The 20,241-nt window shown below is 52.6% G+C and overlaps 2 protein-coding genes across 2 annotated transcripts in view; one reads left to right on the forward strand and one right to left on the reverse strand.

The window, feature by feature from the left end:
* Positions 1 to 348: 348 nt before the first annotated feature.
* Positions 349 to 2,004, reverse strand: AANAT (aralkylamine N-acetyltransferase). Its single transcript, XM_065648064.1, has 3 exons — positions 1,848 to 2,004; positions 1,394 to 1,548; positions 349 to 654 (listed from the first exon to the last, which is right to left on the reverse strand). Exons 1-3 carry the CDS (start codon positions 2,002 to 2,004, stop codon positions 349 to 351), a joined length of 618 nt encoding a protein of 205 aa, XP_065504136.1.
* Positions 2,005 to 13,564: 11,560 nt separating this feature from the next.
* UBE2O (ubiquitin conjugating enzyme E2 O) overlaps positions 13,565 to 20,241 on the forward strand; it is a 61,512-nt gene continuing 54,835 nt past the window's right edge. The window contains exon 1 of the mRNA XM_065647765.1: positions 13,565 to 13,939. Within this exon, the coding sequence (XP_065503837.1) occupies positions 13,565 to 13,939 (375 nt within the window). The remainder of the gene's footprint in view (positions 13,940 to 20,241) is intronic.

The following is a 20,241-nucleotide window of genomic DNA, read 5'->3' on the forward strand; positions in this document are numbered from 1 at the left end:
CACTTGTAGCAGGGACTCAGGGCTGGAGGCACGTGCATGTATGGGCTCTGCTGGGGGTCTCAGCAAAGCGTGGGCACACGGCCCTGCAGCCCCCTCCAGCCTTGCTGATACTGCTCCAGCTAAACTGGAGACCAGGCGGGAGGGTTGGTGCTCCTGGTGGGGCCAGGCTGGGGATTTCAGTCCCAAAAATGGGATCAAAATGGATGGGACAGATCTGATCTGGCTGGAAGGCAGACGTGGCAGAGGGAGGAAGATGTACACTGTGTTGGGGATGTAGAGGGGTCACAGCCTCTTATCCCCCCGGCTTCTGTCCAGCCCCCCCCCAACCAGGGTTGGACCGGAGGGGGCTCAGCAGCCGCTGTTCCTGCGCATGAAGGCATGTCCCCGCACGGGATGCTGCATCTCGATGAACGCCAGCTCCCCCACCGTCACCTCGCAGGGACCCAGAGCCTCGAAACCGCACTTTTGGTAGAAGGGCACGAGGAAATCTTCGCACATGAGGAGGGCGCGCCGGGCGAAGGGCAGGCAGCGCAGGTACTGCAGGTACCGCCACATCAGGATGGAGCCCTTGCCCTGCTGGCGGAAGGTGCGGTGCACGGCCAGCACGTGGATGTGAACGGCCGTGCCCCGTGGCTTGTGCAGGGTCAGCGCCTCCTGCGAGGGGGAAACGGGGTTAGTGTGACCTCGGGGGGGTCCCGTCCTGCATCTGTCTTGGTTCCCCATCCCAGTGAAACAGGGTCTGCATCCTCCCCCAAAAGGAAAAGGGTGCTGGTGCTATCCCCCTTCACCTCTCCCCAGCATCTCTGCAGGTTTTTAATTTTAAAATGAATGTTGGGGGGAATTACTGAGTGTAATTTTTTTAACAGCATCAGTTAAATTAATTAACGAGGAAGTTCCTTATCACTAGAGAAGCCCTGTAGCAATTAGTCTTGGGAGAAGAGAAGGCTCTGGGGAGACCTTATTGCCACCTTTCAGTACTTAAAAGGGCTGATGAGGACAGACTTTTTAGCAGGGCCTGTTGTGACAGGACAAGGGTTGATGGTTTTAAACTAAAAGGGAGGAGATTCAGACTAGATACAAGGAAGATATTTTTGATGCTGAGGGTGGTGAGAGCCTGGCCCAGGTTGGCCAGAGAGGCGGTGGCTGAACCATCCCTGGAGACATCCCAGGCCAGGCTGGACGGGGCTCTGAGCAACCTGAGCTGGTGCAGATGTCCCTGCTCATGGCAGGGGGGCACTGGATGGGCTGGGAAGGTCCCTTCCAACCCAAACTGTTCTATGATTCTAAGACTTGGTGAGCACCCTCAGAGCCCCAGGAAGCTGCTCCTCGTCCCCAGGCTCTGGCAGAGACTCTCCCAGTACACATGCTGGGAAGAACTGGGTCTGGCTCTTACCTGGCTGAGCCTGTCCTGGTCCCAGAGGGAGCCGATGATGAACGCCACCAGCCGCCCTTCCTCAAACCAGCCGAGGGACAGCTCCGGGCACAGGTTCAGAAAGTGGCGGATCTCGTTGAGGTGGAGAGGACAGTCCCCAGAGACGGATATGAAGGCTGGAGAGGTACAGCAGTGAGTACGGGGAAGGGGAGCCAGATAACACCCCATGTGGGTGAGCTGGGGGCTGTAGCTCTCCACCTCCTTAATCACATCTTCCCCCACCTTGTTAAGGAGCTTGTGGTGCCCTGGCCACAAGTCACGATCACTGGTTCCTTCCCTCATCACCCACAAGGTCATGCATGGGGGTTTTGCCACCATGGTGTGCCCCCGAAGAGAATGAGGGACTGCTGGATGGAAGGGATGGGACATGTCCAGCTGATGCCATGGGGCAGGACCTCTCCTGGCAGCCCCTTACCTTCCCGCTCGATCTCGAACACACTGATGGCATCCTCGGGGCTGAGGCAGCGGAACTCGCTGGCGGGCAGCGTGTGGCGGCGCTGGCCCCCGGGCGAGCTGCGGGGGGACCTCAGGTGAGGGGGCTTCAGGAAAGGCAACGCACTGAGAGCTGACATCCTCCTCCTCTTGCCCGGCGTCCTGCCTCTGCCTCTGCTCGGCAGCCTCTGCCAGCCCCTGGTGTCACAGAACCCTTTATTTCAGCCAATCTCCTCCGGCGCTCTTAGCTGCTGAAAATACCTGTTGATCACGCACAGGATTAGGCTGCTTGCCACTCTTTTCCTATACATGTGTGTGTATATATATATAGATATACACAGCAAATACCCGCCCACAGTGACCCTATTGCCGGTCTGCTGTCGCTGCAAGCTGCAGCCGGTGCAGGAGCCTGGCACAAACCGTGGGCTGTAAGGAACTCATGGTCCCAGGGACATGGGGGACAATAGCCTGGGGACCAGCTGCCAGCATCCAGGCAGTGGGACAGAGCAGTGACAGCGGCTGTTAGAGCAGCAGGAGCAGGCATGGGGCTGAGCATCCTGCCCCACATCTCCTGCCCCAGCCCGTGGCAAAGCCAGGCAGGAGAGCTGGGGGGGGGCAGGTCCCCCTCCCAGAGACAGCCTGAGTTCCAGGATTTACTCACTTCTCTGGCTTGCTCAGTGGGTAAGCGACACGGCTTAGTCCCTGTTGGGCTCTTTGGTCGCGTCTGTGCTCACAGACACTACTGAGATGGGTCAATGGCAGGACAAGTGGGTGCCACAAGCCTTGGGCATCCCATGTGGGTGAGGTGCCCCCAGGCTTTGTCCCCTGTCCCAGGAGCTTTGGGCAGCGTGATCCCAGCAGGCACAGCCCACCCCAGGGCATGCCATCTGTGACACAGGACCCCAGACCCTCCAGTTCTCCCAGGAGGGTCATCAGCTCCGGAGCTCATCCGGCAGCACCGTCCTGCACCGCCCGGCCAAATCCGCTGACTTGGATCAAAGCCTATCACTTCAATCTGCCTTCTGCTTCATGTGCAAGCAAACCGACTTAATAAATCCAGAGAGAACCACAAACTGAGCAAATAACTTTGCTAAGCACATGCGTCCCACAGGCAGAAATAGCGGGAAGAGCTACCAGAGCCGTCTGTCTGTCCGGCGCTGCTCAGCCCGATATTCAAGCAATTTGCAGCAAAGCCAATGTGAAGCCAGGTCATTTTTGATTATTGTTTGAGAGATGCCGGCTTTGCCTGCTAATTATAGGCTTGCCTCCAGCTAATAGGATTTATAGAAACAAAAGCATTACCAGCACAAACATAGCGCAGGGCAGAACCGGCACAAGCTGGGAATTTTCCATCCTGAAATGCCGAGGGCTGGGTGTTTGAAATGCCCATTTTATCCAGCCCGAGGTGAGATGGGGTGTCGTCGTGATTTATTTTCAATGAATTGCTGATTTGACAGTGGATGTGTATCTAAGGGAGCAGGTCCATCAGGGAGAGAGGTTTTCTTTGGCGGGGGAATTATCTAGCATCATCAATGCTGGTTTTAGTCACCAAGGGGTGTGTGCAAGGACTAACTGAAATGGTGATGGGTTCATGCTCCCAGGGAGGTTCGCTCACCAATAGCCGGGTCACTGTCCTAGAGTGAGTCTTTGTCCCAGGTCATATACAGGCTGTAAAGAACAGAATACTGGAAAGTCTCTATGGGGACATCCGCAGAGTTGGGGGATGGCTCAAGAACCCTTGTGTGAGCGGCTCTTCTGTCCTCATTGGAGATGGATGGGAAAGGGGAGTCAGATCCCTCCAGCTATTTTTAGAAATTTCTTGAGACCCCAACCAGCAATAGCCCAGAGCAGAAGTTAGTGATGTGGAAAGGCTGCTCCTTAGGTTGTATTCCTCATATTTTTTCCTCTCCAGCACTTTATTCCTGGCAACTCAGGTTATACAGCTGGAGGGCTGATATATTTGTTTTCTGGAAATGAACTTTTTGCTTTGCTTCTCAGCTCCCTGCAGATGCAAACATCTTTTGTGGTGGTTATATATAGCCTGCAGAGCTCAGAGAAACCCGTCATTCTCCCCAGCCCATCCCCGGAGCCAATCCCAAGCCCTGCACATCCGTGGGGACACCAGCACTGCAGTTACACCTGGGAAGCATCCGACCTGCAGAGGTGAAGGAAACTCACCCCAATTCACAGAGTAAGTAAGAAACCAAGTGAGGAGGAAACTCCTGTTTCCCTGGCTCAAGACATCTGCCCTTCATGCTCCAACACAGCCTCCTGTATATTGTTCAAGTCGCTTAAACCCCAGGCTAAATTTTGTGCTGTAGCTCCTTACCAGACCTGCCTGAGATGAGACTGGTACATATGTGCACATGTAGGAACCTCCCAAAAGCTCCTGCTGTAAACTTTCCCCAAACTTGTGTTTGTGCGCTAGAGACCAAAGCATTCGCATAGTCCGTAGTGATGCTCACATGTAAATAAACAGGCTAGTCTGCAGTATCCCACTATCGACACCTTTATATTATGTTATGGATGTCTACCTGGACCTGGAGCCTGAATTTTTAAATGTGTTAGTAGTAAGGAGTTATTCACCTAGTTTTGGAGCCGAATATTCTTTGCAAAAGAGGTCAAGTTCTTTGCAGACCCCAAACACAGAGAATTTCCATGAGAGGAGTCCCTACTACACGCAGGTTTTGATAGGACATGTTGGAAGTGCAGGGATGGGACAGGGGCTGTGATGAGAGTCACTCTCTTATCCTCCACCAGAGTAATTTTTCAGATAAGCCAAGCTCCGCACACCAACCCGCCTCCCCTCTGCGGTGATTCCCCCAATCCTGGGACACTGAGGCTGGCAAGTCGCAGTGGCCTCGAGGCCACCAGCTGTCCCCAAGGCTGTTAGTACCACTGGGATGTGACGGAAACATGGGTGCTTACCGGATGGCGACCCCGCGCCGCTGCTCTGCCCGCCTGGCCCCGGTGGTGCCGTCCGGCAGCTGCCAGGAGAGGAGACCTGGGGTTTTCCCTCTCCTCTGTCTGCTGCACCCTCTGCAGCCCTCGCTTATATATATTTGTTATTTATGGAGCACGTGATGACATCCTAAGGAGTTTATAACCCTGATGAAAGACAGGGAGAGGTGAGAGGCTTTAAGGTGACAGGCCAGCAAAAGGATCCCATCAGGCTTTTTTTTTTTTTTTCCCTCTGGCATGACTGCCTGCAGGGGGATAAAACATTTAGCTGATTGCTCTCCCTGTCTGGCTTGCAGAGCCGAGCAGAGGGCTTGGCTAGGGACAAACAGCCATATATTATGCCTGATCCAGCCCTCTCACATGGCATTGGGAGCCCATAAGAAGCTGGAGCATCCCTGCTGAGAGTGGATGAGCTTTCTTTGTGCCAAGGATGTGCTGGCCATGCCAAGCATGACCGTCCCTTGGGCTTGAGCAGTGGGGAGTTTCTCAGGAGAATCAGCTGGCTTCTTGTAGGATGGGGGCCAGACATAAGGTCTGTGCTCTAAGGACCTTTCTGCAGAGACCAAGTGTCTCTCTCCTGCACAGCCCTTGGTCCCTGAGAGCTATTACATAGGAAACTGCACTGGCAAAGCCGGCAATATTTGTCCCCGTCAGGACGTGTAATAAAAGAATGATTATCCTAGGCATGAGCTTCTAGAAAGGAAAGGACTGGGAAGGTCAGCAAAAATAAAAATTTTTAAATGTTGGCTTTATCGTTATCATCATGAACCAGATGCAGCCCAGAAAGAAGCCCGGAGCGGGAGGCAGCGCTGGCTTTGCTGCACTGGGGACATTTCCAGGGGAGCTCAGGACATGCTTTAGTTTCCAGCCATGGGCAAAGTGACCTGGGTCTACATCCTTATCTCCCTCTTTTAAGTTTTTTTTTAAGGAATTGAGACAGAAATATGACCCAGCAGCTTTCTGCTCTTCAGAAACAGCATTTCGGAGCAATTCCCAGCCATTAAACTGAGGCCAGCAGCGCAGGGGCTGGCCGGTGGCTGGAATAGTCAAGCAGGGATGCTGCATTCGGTGGGTTTAGCTGGGTCCATGTCTCTCCCTGCTCCCACACAGCTGCAGAGGGTCAAAAGCTCCATTAAACGAGAGCCACAGCAGCGTGCTGAGATTTACATATTTAGCAGCTCTCTCAGCATCTTCAAAGAGCCCAGAGCTGTCACTCCTAGCCCCACAGCCGGCTGGTCCCTCCGTTGGGGTGCCCGCTCAGAAGGGCGGCAATTATCTCTGGGTAGGATTTGCAGTGAGGGGCGACACGTGGGAGGCAGATGAACCAGTATTTGTCCCCTGCTCTGACAGGACTTGGGGATGGAGTAACACACATGCAGCCAAGGGGCTCCTCAGCTGTGCCACCCTCTGTCACTGTCCCCGTCACAGTGCCAGGTTATCCCAGTGCTCAGTGGGGTGTGGGAGTATAATGGGAGATTGGCAAGGAAGTAACCTGAACCTGGAGTGTAGAAAACCACATATATCACACTCATGGTTGTTTAGTTTTGTGTGCTTGACTGGTAGAACACTGTGTTTAAATAACATGGGTTGGTGATAGACTCAGAGGCACCTATTGAACATCCTTGAGATTCTTGCTCTGCTGTTAAAAAGAGCAAAGCACAGTGGAAAAACTGCCTGCATGAATGAAAACCAGCAAGCTGCACATTTGCTAGCAAAGCCCAAGCTCCATGGTACCTGCATTCCTGCCTGAGTGCTGTTTCGGAAATTCCCCCAGCTCAGCAGGTAACAGAAATAAATTTACTCTTTGAATTTCATCCATGGTTTTGTGGCTGTTCCTGTGACCTGCCTGTGTGGGTTCATACAAGCTGCTTTGGGTGGCTGCAGCCTTTGTAGTCCCTTGGCCTCAAGGGGCAGGATCTGCCATCACAGGGGATGCGGGTGGCATCGGTGTCCTCCCCCGTGTGGCACCATCCGAGGAGGTTTCTCTCCCAAACTCAAACTTACATTACTCATGTAATTACCAAGCTGGATGCTCTGCTTACATCCCTGTTTTGCACCTTTCCCTGGCTTAGCTGAGGGGACCCATGTACCCAAAGAGGGGAATGCTTTTCTCCTGGCAGTGGCATGAGAGGGGTGGCAGCAGGACTTTGCAGCCTGGCATCGCTGCAAGGTCAGCCACAAGCTCCGATTTCATTCTCCCTTCTCTCCTGCCTTTTCACTAGCTGTTACAGACTGGCAGCATGCGAGCACTCGTCGTTGCTGGAACTTCTCAGCAGGATGTGGCTCTTTGGACATACTCAATATTCCCAGCACTTGCCAGGCTGGCTACCTGCTGCTTTCATCCCTCAGTGCTCCTCTCCTGTGCTGCCAAGAGCAGTTAAAATCCCCAGCAGGTCCCACAAAGCCAGCGTGCCTCCAGCCTCTCCACTGGAGCGGGGCATTTAGTGCCGCTTAGGAGCCTGTGAGCTGGCAGTCTTTTGAAATAGCCGTACAGGGCTCCTATGGATGGTGGCCAGACCCCAGCCCCAGCCTCCAAATAGACCCTAGAGGGGCTGGTTCTGCTCTGTGCTCTGAAGTGTTTATATATATCTGATATGCAAACATACACATGTGCATTTCCTATGGCATATTCCTTTTTGCCCTTCAGTGCAGCTGATGCCGTTCTGCAAGGACGCAGGGCTGGTTCCCTCTGCAGACCCTCACGGGGAGCTGGGGAGGTGATGCTGCTTCACAGTTTGGCTGGGATCCCAGCAATGGTCAGGGGAAGCCTCAGGCTTTGAACTGAGGCTTTGACGTGCTCCGGATCAACATGTGCCTTTGCAAGGCTGATATATCTTGTTACTCTTCTGCATGGGCTTTTGAGAAAAGAGTGCAAGCACAGAAGAGGACAGTTTTACCCATGTCTGCTTGGCCATGGCAACCTCAGCCAAAAGTGAGAGGCCAGGACCCATCTGAGACCTCTTTTATCCCCTGCCCAGAGCACAGGCACTGGTAGTGATTAGCCTCATTTCCTTCTCTGCTGGGCTGTGGCAATTTGTAACTAGGTCATGGCCACTCATGACACAATCTCAGGGAAGAAGGAGGTTGGGGTACAGCTCTGGGAGGAGAGGGATGGGGAGGTGGGACGGAGCCCAGCAAAGGCAGCCCCCACCCTCCAGTCCCAAGGCTCCAACTGGTTTAGATCTGGTTCTGACTTTGGGACATGGCAGTTAGGTGATGTTTCACTGGGACATCCTGCTTCTCGCAGCTCCACAGGAGCTCTCCTGCCTGTGGTCCAGCCCTGGCACGCTGCCGGTGGCAGCCAGGGTGACCCCATGGAGGTGGATGGGGAGCAGATTGGGGGGGACTACGGTGGGTCCGTGGATTCCCTGACGGAGAGCATGGGAACAGAAATTAGCCTTGAAGATATTAAGGCCTACCCATGAGAAAGATGGGAGTAAAGGAGTATCCAGAGATATTAAGGTGTACCTGTGAGAGAGAAGGGAGTAGAAGAGTAACATTGATGATAGCAAAATTAGCCAATGAGATGTTACTGCTGTAACTTGCAACCAATAGTGAAGAGACACATGAATTGGTGAAACTGTATAAAAATGCACTTGTAGCAATAAATGGCATCTACTACTTGCATCCTGGAAGAACTTGGTCCATGTCGTTTGTCCGTCTCAACCACGACACCAGATGCCACCTATGGGGAAACCAAATCCTGCATCCCAGAGCAAGGCTGGGCCTGGACCAGCCCCATCAGGGGATTCATAAACTCTTGGTCTCAGCAAAGAGGATGAGAGGAGGGAGTTGAGGAGGATTGCACTTGCATAAAGTTATGCCTATAGGAGGTGATGCCACTCCAAGGCCATTTGTGGAGAGGGCCAGAAGTGTTTGATGAGGGCAGCACAAGACAGGAGGGAAGGGCCTGGTAATCCTGTGCAGGATGGGGGCATTGGGCACTGCTGGGGTCTTTCCCCTGCCCGCCCGGCCACGGGAGATTTGCTGGGCTCACTGAGGTGAAAGATTTCCATATGCTGCATCACTTGTTAATATTTATGTTCCCTGATGTGATCAGGACACAGCGATTCCTGCCAAGCTGTTTGTTTGATTGACAGTGACTCCCAGCTTGCCCCCGTGGGAGGGTTTGGGGACATTCCCCAGAACCCATGCAGCAAGCTCTGCTCTGAAGCGCCTTTTCTGAAGGCACCAGCAGTTGGTAGGGGTGGTACAGGAACACACGTGCCTCTGGGAAAGCAGCAAAAGAAGAAAATATTTGCAAGATCAGCTAAGGAGGTGTTGCAGAGCAGAAGGATGCTGAGAGCTCTCCTGCCTCCCAGCTAGGAGCTCCACAGCCGCCCAGCCCGGCGGACAGAGCCTGGCCGCAAACGCTGGGGCTGCCGAACGAAGCTGCTGCTCCTCTGGGCCAACAAACCGCGACCGCCCGTTCCCCCCCGCCCCGCCGGGAGCCGCCGCGCCCGACCCTGCGCGGCGACGGGAGGCGACAGCCCACGAGGTGGCACCAGAGCCCCGCCGCGGGTCCGGCACCGGCACCCTGCGGGCATCCCGGCACCCTGCGGGCATCCCGGCACGCTGTGAGTATGCCGGTACCCCGTGAGCCTCCTGGCACCTGCGGGCATCCCGACACCTGTGAGCATTCTGGTACCCCGTGAGTATCCTGGTACCCTCCAAGCATCCTGGTACCCTCCAAGCATCCTGGCACCCTGTGAGCAACCTGGCATCCTGTGAGCAACCTGGCATCCTGTGAGCATATTGGCACCCTGTAGGCACCCAACACCTGCAGGCACCCGGCATACCGTGAGCATCGCAGCTTTCTGTGAGCATCCTGGTACTCTCTGGGCATCCCCAGCACCCTCCAAGCCTCCCAGCACCCTGCTGGCATTCCCAGCACCTTTGGGGCATCCCAGTACCCAGCAGGCATCCCAGCACTCGCCCCTTAACCCCCGCAAGGCCTGTGCAAAGACACTCTGTGAGAGGTGCACCCAGCACCAGGTGGGTCCCAAAGAGGAAGGATGGGGCTTGCTTTTCACCAGTTTCTCGACAGGGAGATACTGGTGCTCTAACTGCCATAAGGTGGTTAGATCACACAAGCAGCTTGCTTGAAGAGAGGATGTTCTCCTGCAGAGTAAAGGCCATCACTTCCCAAAACAGACTAAGAGCTGGAATTGTCCCTAAATAGGACAGGGGGTGCTGCTTGATGTGTGTCACTTTGCAGAAGTCTTGGCTGTTCACACCTCCTGCTGAATCAGTCTCATTTGCCAAAAAAATCACACATGCAAAATGCTGCTTGGTTTTGCTTCAATATTTCGCAGGCTGATCTGACTTGCTGAGGTCCCTCAGCGGAGATCCAAATAGGCTGGAGCTTGTTGAACGGAAGATGCTCCTTTCAACACCCAGAGACTGCAACATGCCCGGAGCACATCAGTGTTGTGGCAGTCCAGGCCCTGGGCTGTTGTGTCCTGAAAAAGTGATGCATCCTTCCTCAGTGCCACTTCCCAAAGGAAGCACGTCAGAGCCCCAGCTGGGATCACAGTGCAAAAACACACCACACTCAACTCCAGCTAATGAGCGAACAGCCCTGACTTTGTCCCCATTAAGATCCCCCTGCCGTGAGCCTGTTGGTTGTGTAATGTGATTGTTTGCATGGCTATTTGTGGCTCTTACATGCTCTTCAGCATATAATTGCTCTGAAGGGGGACAGTTTCCATCTACACACATGCGTATGCCCATTACATGTTATCTATATTTTATTAGCTGCTGTTTCAATGTACATTAAGGAGATGATGAGAAGCATCATCATGCTGGATAAAGCTGCACTTTGAAACCTTGAGAAGAACATGGTGCCAAAGGGCACCTTCTCCCCCTCCCAAAGCCCTGATCTAGTTCCCACAAAAGTGCAACTCTCCCTGACTGCAGAGGGAGAGAGGTCAGTACCTTGTCCCCAGCTCCAGGTGGGGTGGCTGAATGCCCAGGGGAGATGTTTAGCCTTGAGAAAAGGAGGCTGAGGGGAGATCTTATTGCTGCCTACAGCTACCTGAAAGGAGGTTGTAGCTCGGAGGGTGTTGGTCTCTTCTCCGAAGTAGCAAGTGATAGGACAAGAGGAAATGTTGCGCCAGGGGAGGTTTAGATTTGATATTAGGAAAAAATTCTTCACGGGAAGGGTTGTCAGGTGTTGGAACAGGCTGCCCAGGGCAGTGGTGGAGTCACCATCCCTGGAGATGTTTAAAAGGCATTTAGACAAGGTTCTTAGGGACATGGTTTAGTACTAGAGTTAGGCTAGGTTAGGTTATGGTTGGACTCGATGATGCTGAGGGTCACTTCCAACTGAAAGGATTCTATGATTCTATGTGCTGCACCCCTCAGCACAGCGGTGGCCAGAGGGTGAAATCCTCATGCCAGAGGCACTCGTGTGCTCAGCAAGTGCTGAGCTCTGCCTTTCTGCTCTGCCTCATCCACTTTACAGAGGTCATGGCTTGCGGACAGAGGTCTGAACTCCCAGAAGCACATCCCTGTAAACAGCTGTACAACCATGTGGCAATGAATGGATATTTGAACTGTCTTTCCCCAAGGGTACGCTGCTATTTTCCTACCCAATAGTCCCTTTAAGCTCTATTTTGTTCCTCATCCCTGGAGTGGATGCTGAGAAATGCCCCAGCAGGGAACCACATCAACTCGATACTCCTCTGATTAAAATGATGCTGTAGCAAGTGATCAAATGCTGAGTGGGGGTCAAGCTGACCTGGGCCTGGGGGAAAGCACCACCCACAACTCCCTGATCTGGAGGCAGGACAGGAATAGTTCGTACTTCTGCATCACTTAGAGCATCCTGCTGCCCACATCTTGGGATAGCCAAGGAGCCGGGCAGAGCTGAAATGCCAGCCAGCTCCCAGTGCATCCCTCACCCATGCAGCATCCCTCTGGCCCAGGCACTTCCCAGCTGCTCCCCAGGGTTTTAGGGCCATTTTCGAGGTTGAAAAATCCCAGCAGGCCTGAGGAGAAGGTCCCTGCTCCCTCATGGGGTGGTGAATCTTGGAGGTGAGCACAGGCAGACCCTTACCCCTGTTGATTTTCATAAAAGGAAAACCATTGGAAGGAGCAATGATAGCCAGCCGATTGATCCAGCTGAGGCAGAGCATCCTTGCACTTGTGGAAGGGAGAGGGAAAGAGGAAAAACACTGCTCTGCCACTCCTGGGGCTTTTCCTGCACCAAAACAAGTCAGGCTGAGGACTTGGGGCATTTTCGTGGTATTCCAGCCAACGCTGCACGGGTGGGGAGATCTAGGGAGCAAAAAGACAGGATATCTTTGGGTAAAGGACAGGCAGTGAAAGCTGGTTTGGATTCCTTTAGCCCTTTGCCTGCCAGAGCAGCTAGACCCACTCAAGAAACCACTTCTGTTTCAAAAATCCCTGCAGATAGAGGGGAAAACAAAAAACCTTAGAGTGATGAAGCCAAATATTTGGCTGATTTGCACACCCCAATGGGGGCTTCTAGGAGGCATAAAAAGCAAGACCAGGCTTTGCTGTCAGCTGGGGGGTACCTCCCAGCATAGGGCAGCACCCAGTGCCAGGGTGGCCCCCACCCTGTGCCCAGGGTGGCCATCTCAGCGGGACAGGGAGGGCGCAGGTGGGCATGAGGGGCAGAGGGTGGGCTCTGTGTCCCTTCCCCATGCAGACACCTGCATCAGGGTTGCAATATTGAGGCTTTTTATAGTAGAGGTGCACACACTTATGGGGTGAGACCCATCAGCTGCTCAAGATGGGCACTGGAGCTGAGGACTTCTCTGCTCTACTAGTGACCGAGGGTCCGGGATCCCAGGATGATGCAGTGCAGCCCCCCCATGCCTGGGGGCTCTAAGGCTGATGCGTTGCAGCCCCTCAAGACCAGGGACCCCCAGATGATGGAATGCGGCCCCCCATAATGGGTAATCCCGGGATGATGCAGTAGAGCCCCATAACTGGGGATCGTGGGACGATGTGGTGCAGCCCCCCATGCCCAGGGATCCCGGGATGATGCAGTGCAGCCCCCCAAAACCGGGGATTGCGGGGACGATGCAGTGCAGCCCTCCATAACCGGGGATTGCGGGGACGATGCAGTGCAGCCCCCCATAACTGGGGATCCTGGGGATGATGCAATGCAGCCCCCCATAACCGGGGATGATGCAATGCAGCCCCCCATAACTGGGGATCGTGGGGATGATGCAGTGCAGCCCCCCATAACCGGGGATGATGCAATGCAGCCCCCCATAACTGGGGATGATGCAATGCAGCCCCCCATAACCGGGGATCGCGGGGATGATGCAATGCAGCCCCCCATAACCGGGGATGATGCAGTGCAGCCCCCCATAACCGGGGATCCCGGGGATGGTGCAATGCAGCCCCCCATAACTGGGGATCGCGGGGATGATGCAGTGCAGCCCCCCAGAACCGGGGATCGCGGGGATGATGCAATGCAGCCCCCATAACCGGGGATCGCGGGGATGATGCAGTGCAGCCCCCCATAACCGGGGATGATGCAGTGCAGCCCCCCATAACCGGGGACCCCGGGGCGCTACACTACACCCGCCCCACAGCCCAGCCCCGGCCCCGCCACGTCCCGCCCGTCCCCCCGGTGGGCGTGGCGCCTCGGTGGGCGTGTCCCCGCCGAGCCCCGCCCCCGGGCCGTTACTTGCGCGCGGCCCGCGCCGCCCCTCCCCCAGGCTGCGCCGCGGCCGCGCGCTCTCCCGCTCTCCCGGCGCCATGGCGGACCAGCCCGCGGAGCCGGCCCCGGCTCCCCCCGCCGCCCCGGCCCCCCCCGCCGCCCTGCCCCTGCCGGCCCCGCCGGGCGGTTCGCAGCGCCTCCTCTTCTCCCACGACTTGGTGTCGGGCCGCTACCGCGGCTCGGTGCGGTTCGGCCTGGTGCGCCTGATCCACGGCGAGGACTCGGACTCCGAGGAGGAGGAGGGCGGCGGGGGACGCGGCACCGGCGGCGGCGCCGCCAGCTCGGGAGGCTCCGAGTCGGGAGGCCCCGGGGCCGGCGGCGCGGAGGACGGGCGCGCCAGCCCGCTGCGGCGGGGCTACGTGCGGGTGCAGTGGTACCCGGAGGGGATCAAGCAGCACGTCAAGGAGACCAAGGTAACCGGGGCGGCCTCGGGCAGCGCCGGCTCCCGCCGAGGGGGGGTGTCCGCGGCCTGGCTCGGCCTCTGCGGCCGTGTGTCCCCGCACGGGGGGCCTGGCTGCGGCGGCAAGGCCGGGGCTCCGCCTCGGAGGCCTGCCGGGGCAGGGGCCTGCGCGGCCTGCGGGCTGGCGGGGCGGCCGGCCGGCTCCCTGCCCTGCGGGCTGGGGCGTTCGGCCGCTCCGGAGCCACCCCGGAAGGGGCTTATTGCCCCTTTTCCCCTGTTACCCCTCTCCTTGGCTGCTGGTGCAGCAGCCCGAGTGTGGGGAAGGTGGGCCGTGTCCTCCAGGGGTTGAAGTCCCTTTCCCTTCCCGCATGGCGCTCCTGGAAGCCCGGCGCGGATGCCGCTGCTGACTTTGGCCGGTGGCAAGCTCGGCTCTTTGGGCGGCTACTAGGGTTTAATGGCTTTAAGGAAAGGCCTGGCTGTGAAGGTGGTTCCAGTCAGCTCCAAACCCCTCTTACTCTCTGGGGATGTGGGCCAGTATCTCTGCCTTTATTGGACGGTGTCGTCATCGCCTGTTTTAGGGGAGTTCACAGCCGAATAGGGAAACCTCGGCTAGATAAGGATTTCAGTGGCAAGTAACCATGGTTTGGATCTGCCCTTGTTTACATGAGCGTTTACCTCTCCAGATGATGAGACATATGTAAATCTGTGGCCTCTTAATTATACCTGAAGAGCCACGAGGCGCAGGTCTGCGTTAGAATGTTCCCACTTCCCAAAGTTCGTCTGACGTGGGGTTTAGCACAGACTGACTGACAGTTCGGAGACAAAAGCGAGCGAGGGGGCACTGTAATATAGCACAAAGGGGCCTGCGAGGAATGGGCGTTGCACTGAAAACAAGCGGCCGACGCTGTCCTTGCAGCAGAGCGGGTCCGGGTGCTGTGCTGGGGAGGCTTCTGGTGTTGGCATCTGCTTTGGTATTTCAGAAATGGCCCTGTACGCCGAAGGAGAGAGAGGAGACAGAGAGGAAGGTGTGTTGCAGTCCTACAGGCATCGGTGGGATTGCAAGTGCTAACAGAATGAGCTAAATTTAGGTGGTAGTGTCATTAGACACGTGACCAGTTGGAGATAAGGAAAATGAAAACAGGTATTCAGAAAAGATACTGCCACACGATGTAATTCTACCTTAAAGAAATCTTTCTCTAAAGAACCACAGTTCAATCACTGCAGCCTTCCAATAAAATCTTTGTGTGCTGTTGCAGCAAAAATTTGTCCCTGGTCGAGTGTGGTTTGCAGCATCTAAACAAAGCTGCCTCAATTTGGGTGAGTAAACACTGTCTTAGGAGTTGTTATTGGATTCCCAAATCCAGAAGCGATGGCTCTGATTTTAGCCGTTTGGTAACTGTACCCTTTGCAATGTTAGAAAAAGCTAGGCTGGGAAGGATCAGAAATCAAAGATACTTGTGTAAATAAATGGTCTGTCTGTCTTTCCTTTCTATGGTCCTCCTCTGGTGCAGGCATCTTTACCTCTCCAGTAACAGACCCTGGGGAGAAGTTTCCTAAGTGCTTGAGGAATTAAGGTGTACTTTTCATATTGATTTTTCCACTTGAAAAGCTGCCTGCTAACAAAATTAAGAGGCATCGTGTATGATCTGCGCTGCAGCTTGGAGTTGCTAAAAACAAATCTGACGCCATTGAAAACATGTTGCAGGACATCATTTTGTGGTTATAATCAGGTATTTTAGCTCTCTGGTGACCCAGCCCTTCATGGGTTACACTGATGTGTGAGAACCAGCCAGGTAAGCCTGACGTGCTTGTCATTGTCCACACTGGGAGGAGTACAAACCATCAGCACCACGCGGTCGTCCTGGGCCTAAAGTTTTAATTTTGAGTGCTGTTGCCGGTTGTTTTCTACAGATACATCTTTTGGCTGTGACTCTGACTCTCTAGCATCTTTGGCTGTGAGATTCTTGTTTGACGTACTTAACCTGTCCTGGTCACGGCCGAACCATGGATTAAAGAGGGTGCTTGTTGCACCTTTTTATTACCTCTTGTTTCCTTGATTCTGCAGTGGGTAGAGGGTGAAGGTACTCCTGGAGCCAGGGATTTCACTAGCCCCATCTTGTGCCATCATGTGCCTGGTTTATATGTAAGGTCTCACTTTCATGTAGAAGGCTGGCTGCTGTCTCATGTTTGTCAAGCACTTAAAGATCGATGAACCCTGGCATGTGTACTGGATAGAGCAAGTGTTGTAAAGGAGGGAGGGGAGAAATAGTTGTTGCAAATTTTGAGGGTAATGAAACAGTATCTTCAATTCCTACTGCAAGGTCAAAAGCAGTTCTCTGTATGCAATTATAATCCTAGAGCTTTCCTGTCTTTTTTTTTTTTAAACTCTGGGGAGTTAATTTTTTTTTTTTTGAGCTAGGGAATAGGTAGGCTGATCACTTTCACTGTTGCTTCTAGAAGTTCCACGCTTGCTGTTGCTCTTTCCTGTTGGAAATAGCAGGCAGACTGCCGCTTAACCCAAAATGCACAATTGCTGATGTTAACAAGCAAAAGAAACTTTCTCTTGAGATAGAGCTAGCATTTGGTACAAAGCCCCACCAGCTCTTCCAACTGGAAAAGTAGTTTATCCAAGTGCATTCCTGCCTTTGATTCCTGGCTAGATAGTCATTAGCAGCATGCAGCATCATGATGATGATGTGAATAAAAGATGAGCCAGGATTTCTTACCCTCTTGCTCTGTGTGCGCTCCTTTCCTGCCTTCCATGACCGCTTTCCCCAGTCAAAACACTGAGAAATCATTGTTGCTGAATATTGTAAAGCCCAAGCAGTCCTGGAAGCACGAAGCTTCCCTTCCCAAATATGTTTGCCATCCATGTCTTGCCTGACCCAACAAACCTGAAGAGCAGTTCCTATTCTGCGGCTAAAGCCATCTCTTGTCTTCATTTGAATGTGAGATGGAATTTGTGACTCGGGCTGTGAAAGTACTGCAAGCTGGTGTGAGCAGTTGATGCTTTTTCTAACAAATTAGCAGGATTACTTGAGACCCAGATGAATTTTAATGTTGAGATTTCTCACCTGTAGGTTAGCATTCCTGCTGTACACTTGAGCTGCCTTTGGGCATTTGCAAAAATGCTGAACATATTCAATATTAATAAGGCTCATAGGCTGCTTTAAAATGCTGCTGCCCTTCTTCCTCCTGCCTGAAAACCTCAGTGCTCTCTGGCACCTTTAATTTTCACAAAGCCTGTGCAAGGCAGATATGCAGGAGCTGCAGCTGGGGGAAGTGGAAAGTGCAGGTGTTGTGTTTCAGCACCTTATCTGAGGCCTTTGGCTGCCGAGTTCCTGCCTCGGGGAGCAAATGCTTGTGCTGGCGACTTGGGGTGACACTGTGGGTATGCAAATGGTGCTAATTGATTTACGTGTTGGGGACCCTCTAGGGTCCCAGGGCTGCTGTAGGAGTCAAGGTGCAATTTTATTTATTTATTTATTTATTTTTAGGGTTTTAGCAGCCTTTTGTTTAGTAAGGTCCCGAATACAATTTCATGTGAGCTATGCTTTGGAAATGAATTAAAACTATCAGGACTCCTCAGACATAATCCAGGGGCTGATCAGTTTGTTGGCTGGAAATTAGCTGATGTTTCTCCACAAGTCTCCCTATAAATTTGACTCTGCTTCATCCTACGCAGCCCTTCTGTTCCTTCCCACCTTTCACTGCTCAAATTTCTTGACCTCCAATATTGAGCTGTGAATATAAAGTTGCAGGAGAAGTTCCTGAAGACACTGTACTCCCATCATTTCAAGATTTTAATGAATATTTTGATTCTTGTCTGAATACTGCCATGTAGTCACTGCTGTGATCTAAACTTTTAAGTTGCAATCTTTCTGTGCTTATACTATAGGTGAAGGAAATATTTCCTTTTACTGAAGGCTTTTGTTTTCCCTATCTCCCTTGACAGCCACCCTCAGCCCTTGTTGCTGACGTCCCAGCCCACCGGCGTGCACTTTGCAGGTGTTAGTCCTAGCTAGTGACTCTGTGAAACCTATTTGCAATTGAGGCATTGCAACAGAGCCTTAAAAATCTTCCATCTTCGAGCCTGGCCAGGAGTTGGCTGTCTGGAAGCGTGGCAGTGCAGCGTGGGTCTGTTACAGCAGGTGAACAGGGAAAGCTCTGCCTTGCAGGGTCCTTTTTAGGAGCTGTGAGGAAACGCTGGTCACAGCGCAGAGCTCTAGTTTTATTGCAGCACACAAATTCAATGCCCATAAACTATTAATACTGCGTTTATTGCGTGAGGAAGCTGTATCTAACCCTCTCCTTGCATCTGACATTTCAGTTAGTCTCCTAGGGGAGTTCTTTGAAACCACCTGATGTTTGCAGCTGTTAGAGACAGGAGAAGAAAATAGGCTTACTGGAATTTTTGTGTAAAATAGAACCACTTTAATGAGTGACCTTTCCATCTTGTGAGTAACCATTGCGAGGTGATGTAGCCTTGAGTCAATTCCCCATTTTACTTTGATGTGCTTGGTTCTTGCAATATAGGCTTGGGGATCATCACTAATATTTTGCTGCAAAAGCGGAATCTGGCACAACTTGCAATATGGAAATCTCAGGAGTACTGAATAGTGTACACTATTACTGTATGGAGAATTGCTTTGTGTACAGCATGCGGAGTGAATTGATAATTGAGGCATTGCAAGTGGCCACCTGGGCTAAGCAATTAATTATAACTATTCCAAATCTAGGCAGGAGCGTTATTTTTAAGAAGGACGAAACCTCTCCCCGAGCAAGTGGTTTGTGATACGCTCTCTTCTAACGTGCACTCACTTTCAGTGTGCTGGTATAGCTTAAAAAAGAAAAGCTAAATTAGTAATGCACTTAAGACTAGTAAACAAACTAATGTGCACTAAAAGCTTTAGAAGGAATCAGTCAAAGCCCATGACAGACTCTGAATACCTGTGTGAGGCATTTAGCTGATGTAATGCAGCTCCAGTGCAGACTTCTGCAAAGAAGCAGCTTTAAGCAATTGTATAAAGCTACTTTTTTGCTTGAAGATTCTTCATTGAAGTTAAATGGCAGAAGCTTTGACAGATGCTTTTTGGAGCAAGGTCTTACTTGCTTATGGCAGCTGTCCTCAGCTCCTCTCTTCATAGGAAAGACACTATTTTTAATGTTCAGTATATGTGTTGGGAAATAATCGGTGTTCTTGAAGCTAAAAGCCTCCTCTCTTTTGACTGTTTGACTCTTTAATTACTTGGGGGATTTCAAAGGCTCAGAAGGTGATGGCACCTTCCTAAATGCTACTTAGGAAAAACCTGCCTCATTGTTTCCACTCTGCTGTTACCTCCTGTGTGCTGCAGGTTTGCCCGGATGGGTCATTGCAAGCACAGGAGCTGATACTTCCATCTGAAATCTTTGCACTTGCTTTTGAGGTTGTCAGTCCGGAGTTTCCCAAAACTGTGAGATGATGGCTTGTGTTTTTTGTGTGTGGTTTGTTGTGGTTTTTTGTTTTTGTTTTTTTTCTTTATATTGTGCTCTGGAGCACTTTAACTCTGTTCAGGCTCTACTTTGTGTAGCTGGTGTGTCCGACTCCTGAGACCTTTAGACCTTTGGCAAGGTAGGAGAATGCTAACTCCACCTTCTGGAGAAAAAAAACCCATAGGGAGACTCTGTGGTGATATTTGGGCTTTCTTCCATTTGCTGTTGTCTGTTAGGCAGCAAAGTAGATGTGTGCATGTTTGTGGCTGAAACTAAAATATTCTGCTAACTTGAATTTGCACAGTTACCAAACTTCAGCAACGGTAATTTTCTCGTAATGGCAGGGTTCTGGGACTGGATGAGGATTTATCTTTGACAGATATTGATAAGGGGTTTTTTTCTTAAATTTCTGAATGTTAAGTGTTTCCGTGAAGGGAGCAGGAGACTATGTGGGAGGGTAGAGCAATAATGATTGTAAGGGGTGATTAGAAACATTAAGTTCTATGAAAAACGTGGTTTTGGTAGTAGGAGGTGGGTGGGGATTGCTGCTGTGATAGCTGCAGCTCTTTCAGATGTGTCTGAGTCTCAAGTTGACAGGTGTCCTTTAAGTTTTATTGCACTTTTCAGTCTGTGCCGCATGAATTGTGTGGAGGATCCTCTGCCTGCGGTGGTCCCGGGCACATGCAGCCTGGCTTTGTGCACTTAGGTGTGGTGTGGGCTCAGTGTGGTTCTTGAGAGAAAGCATCTCTGTGTACCTTGGGAGTAAATTTGGAACAAGGAAACCCTGCTGGGCTTGCATTTGGAGTGGTGTCACTTCACAGCCTCTGGTTACAGTCCCTTGAG

The sequence above is a fragment of the Caloenas nicobarica genome, chromosome 18 (genome assembly GCF_036013445.1).
Source record: "Caloenas nicobarica isolate bCalNic1 chromosome 18, bCalNic1.hap1, whole genome shotgun sequence".
In the NCBI taxonomy this organism is placed as follows: Eukaryota; Metazoa; Chordata; class Aves; order Columbiformes; family Columbidae; genus Caloenas; species Caloenas nicobarica.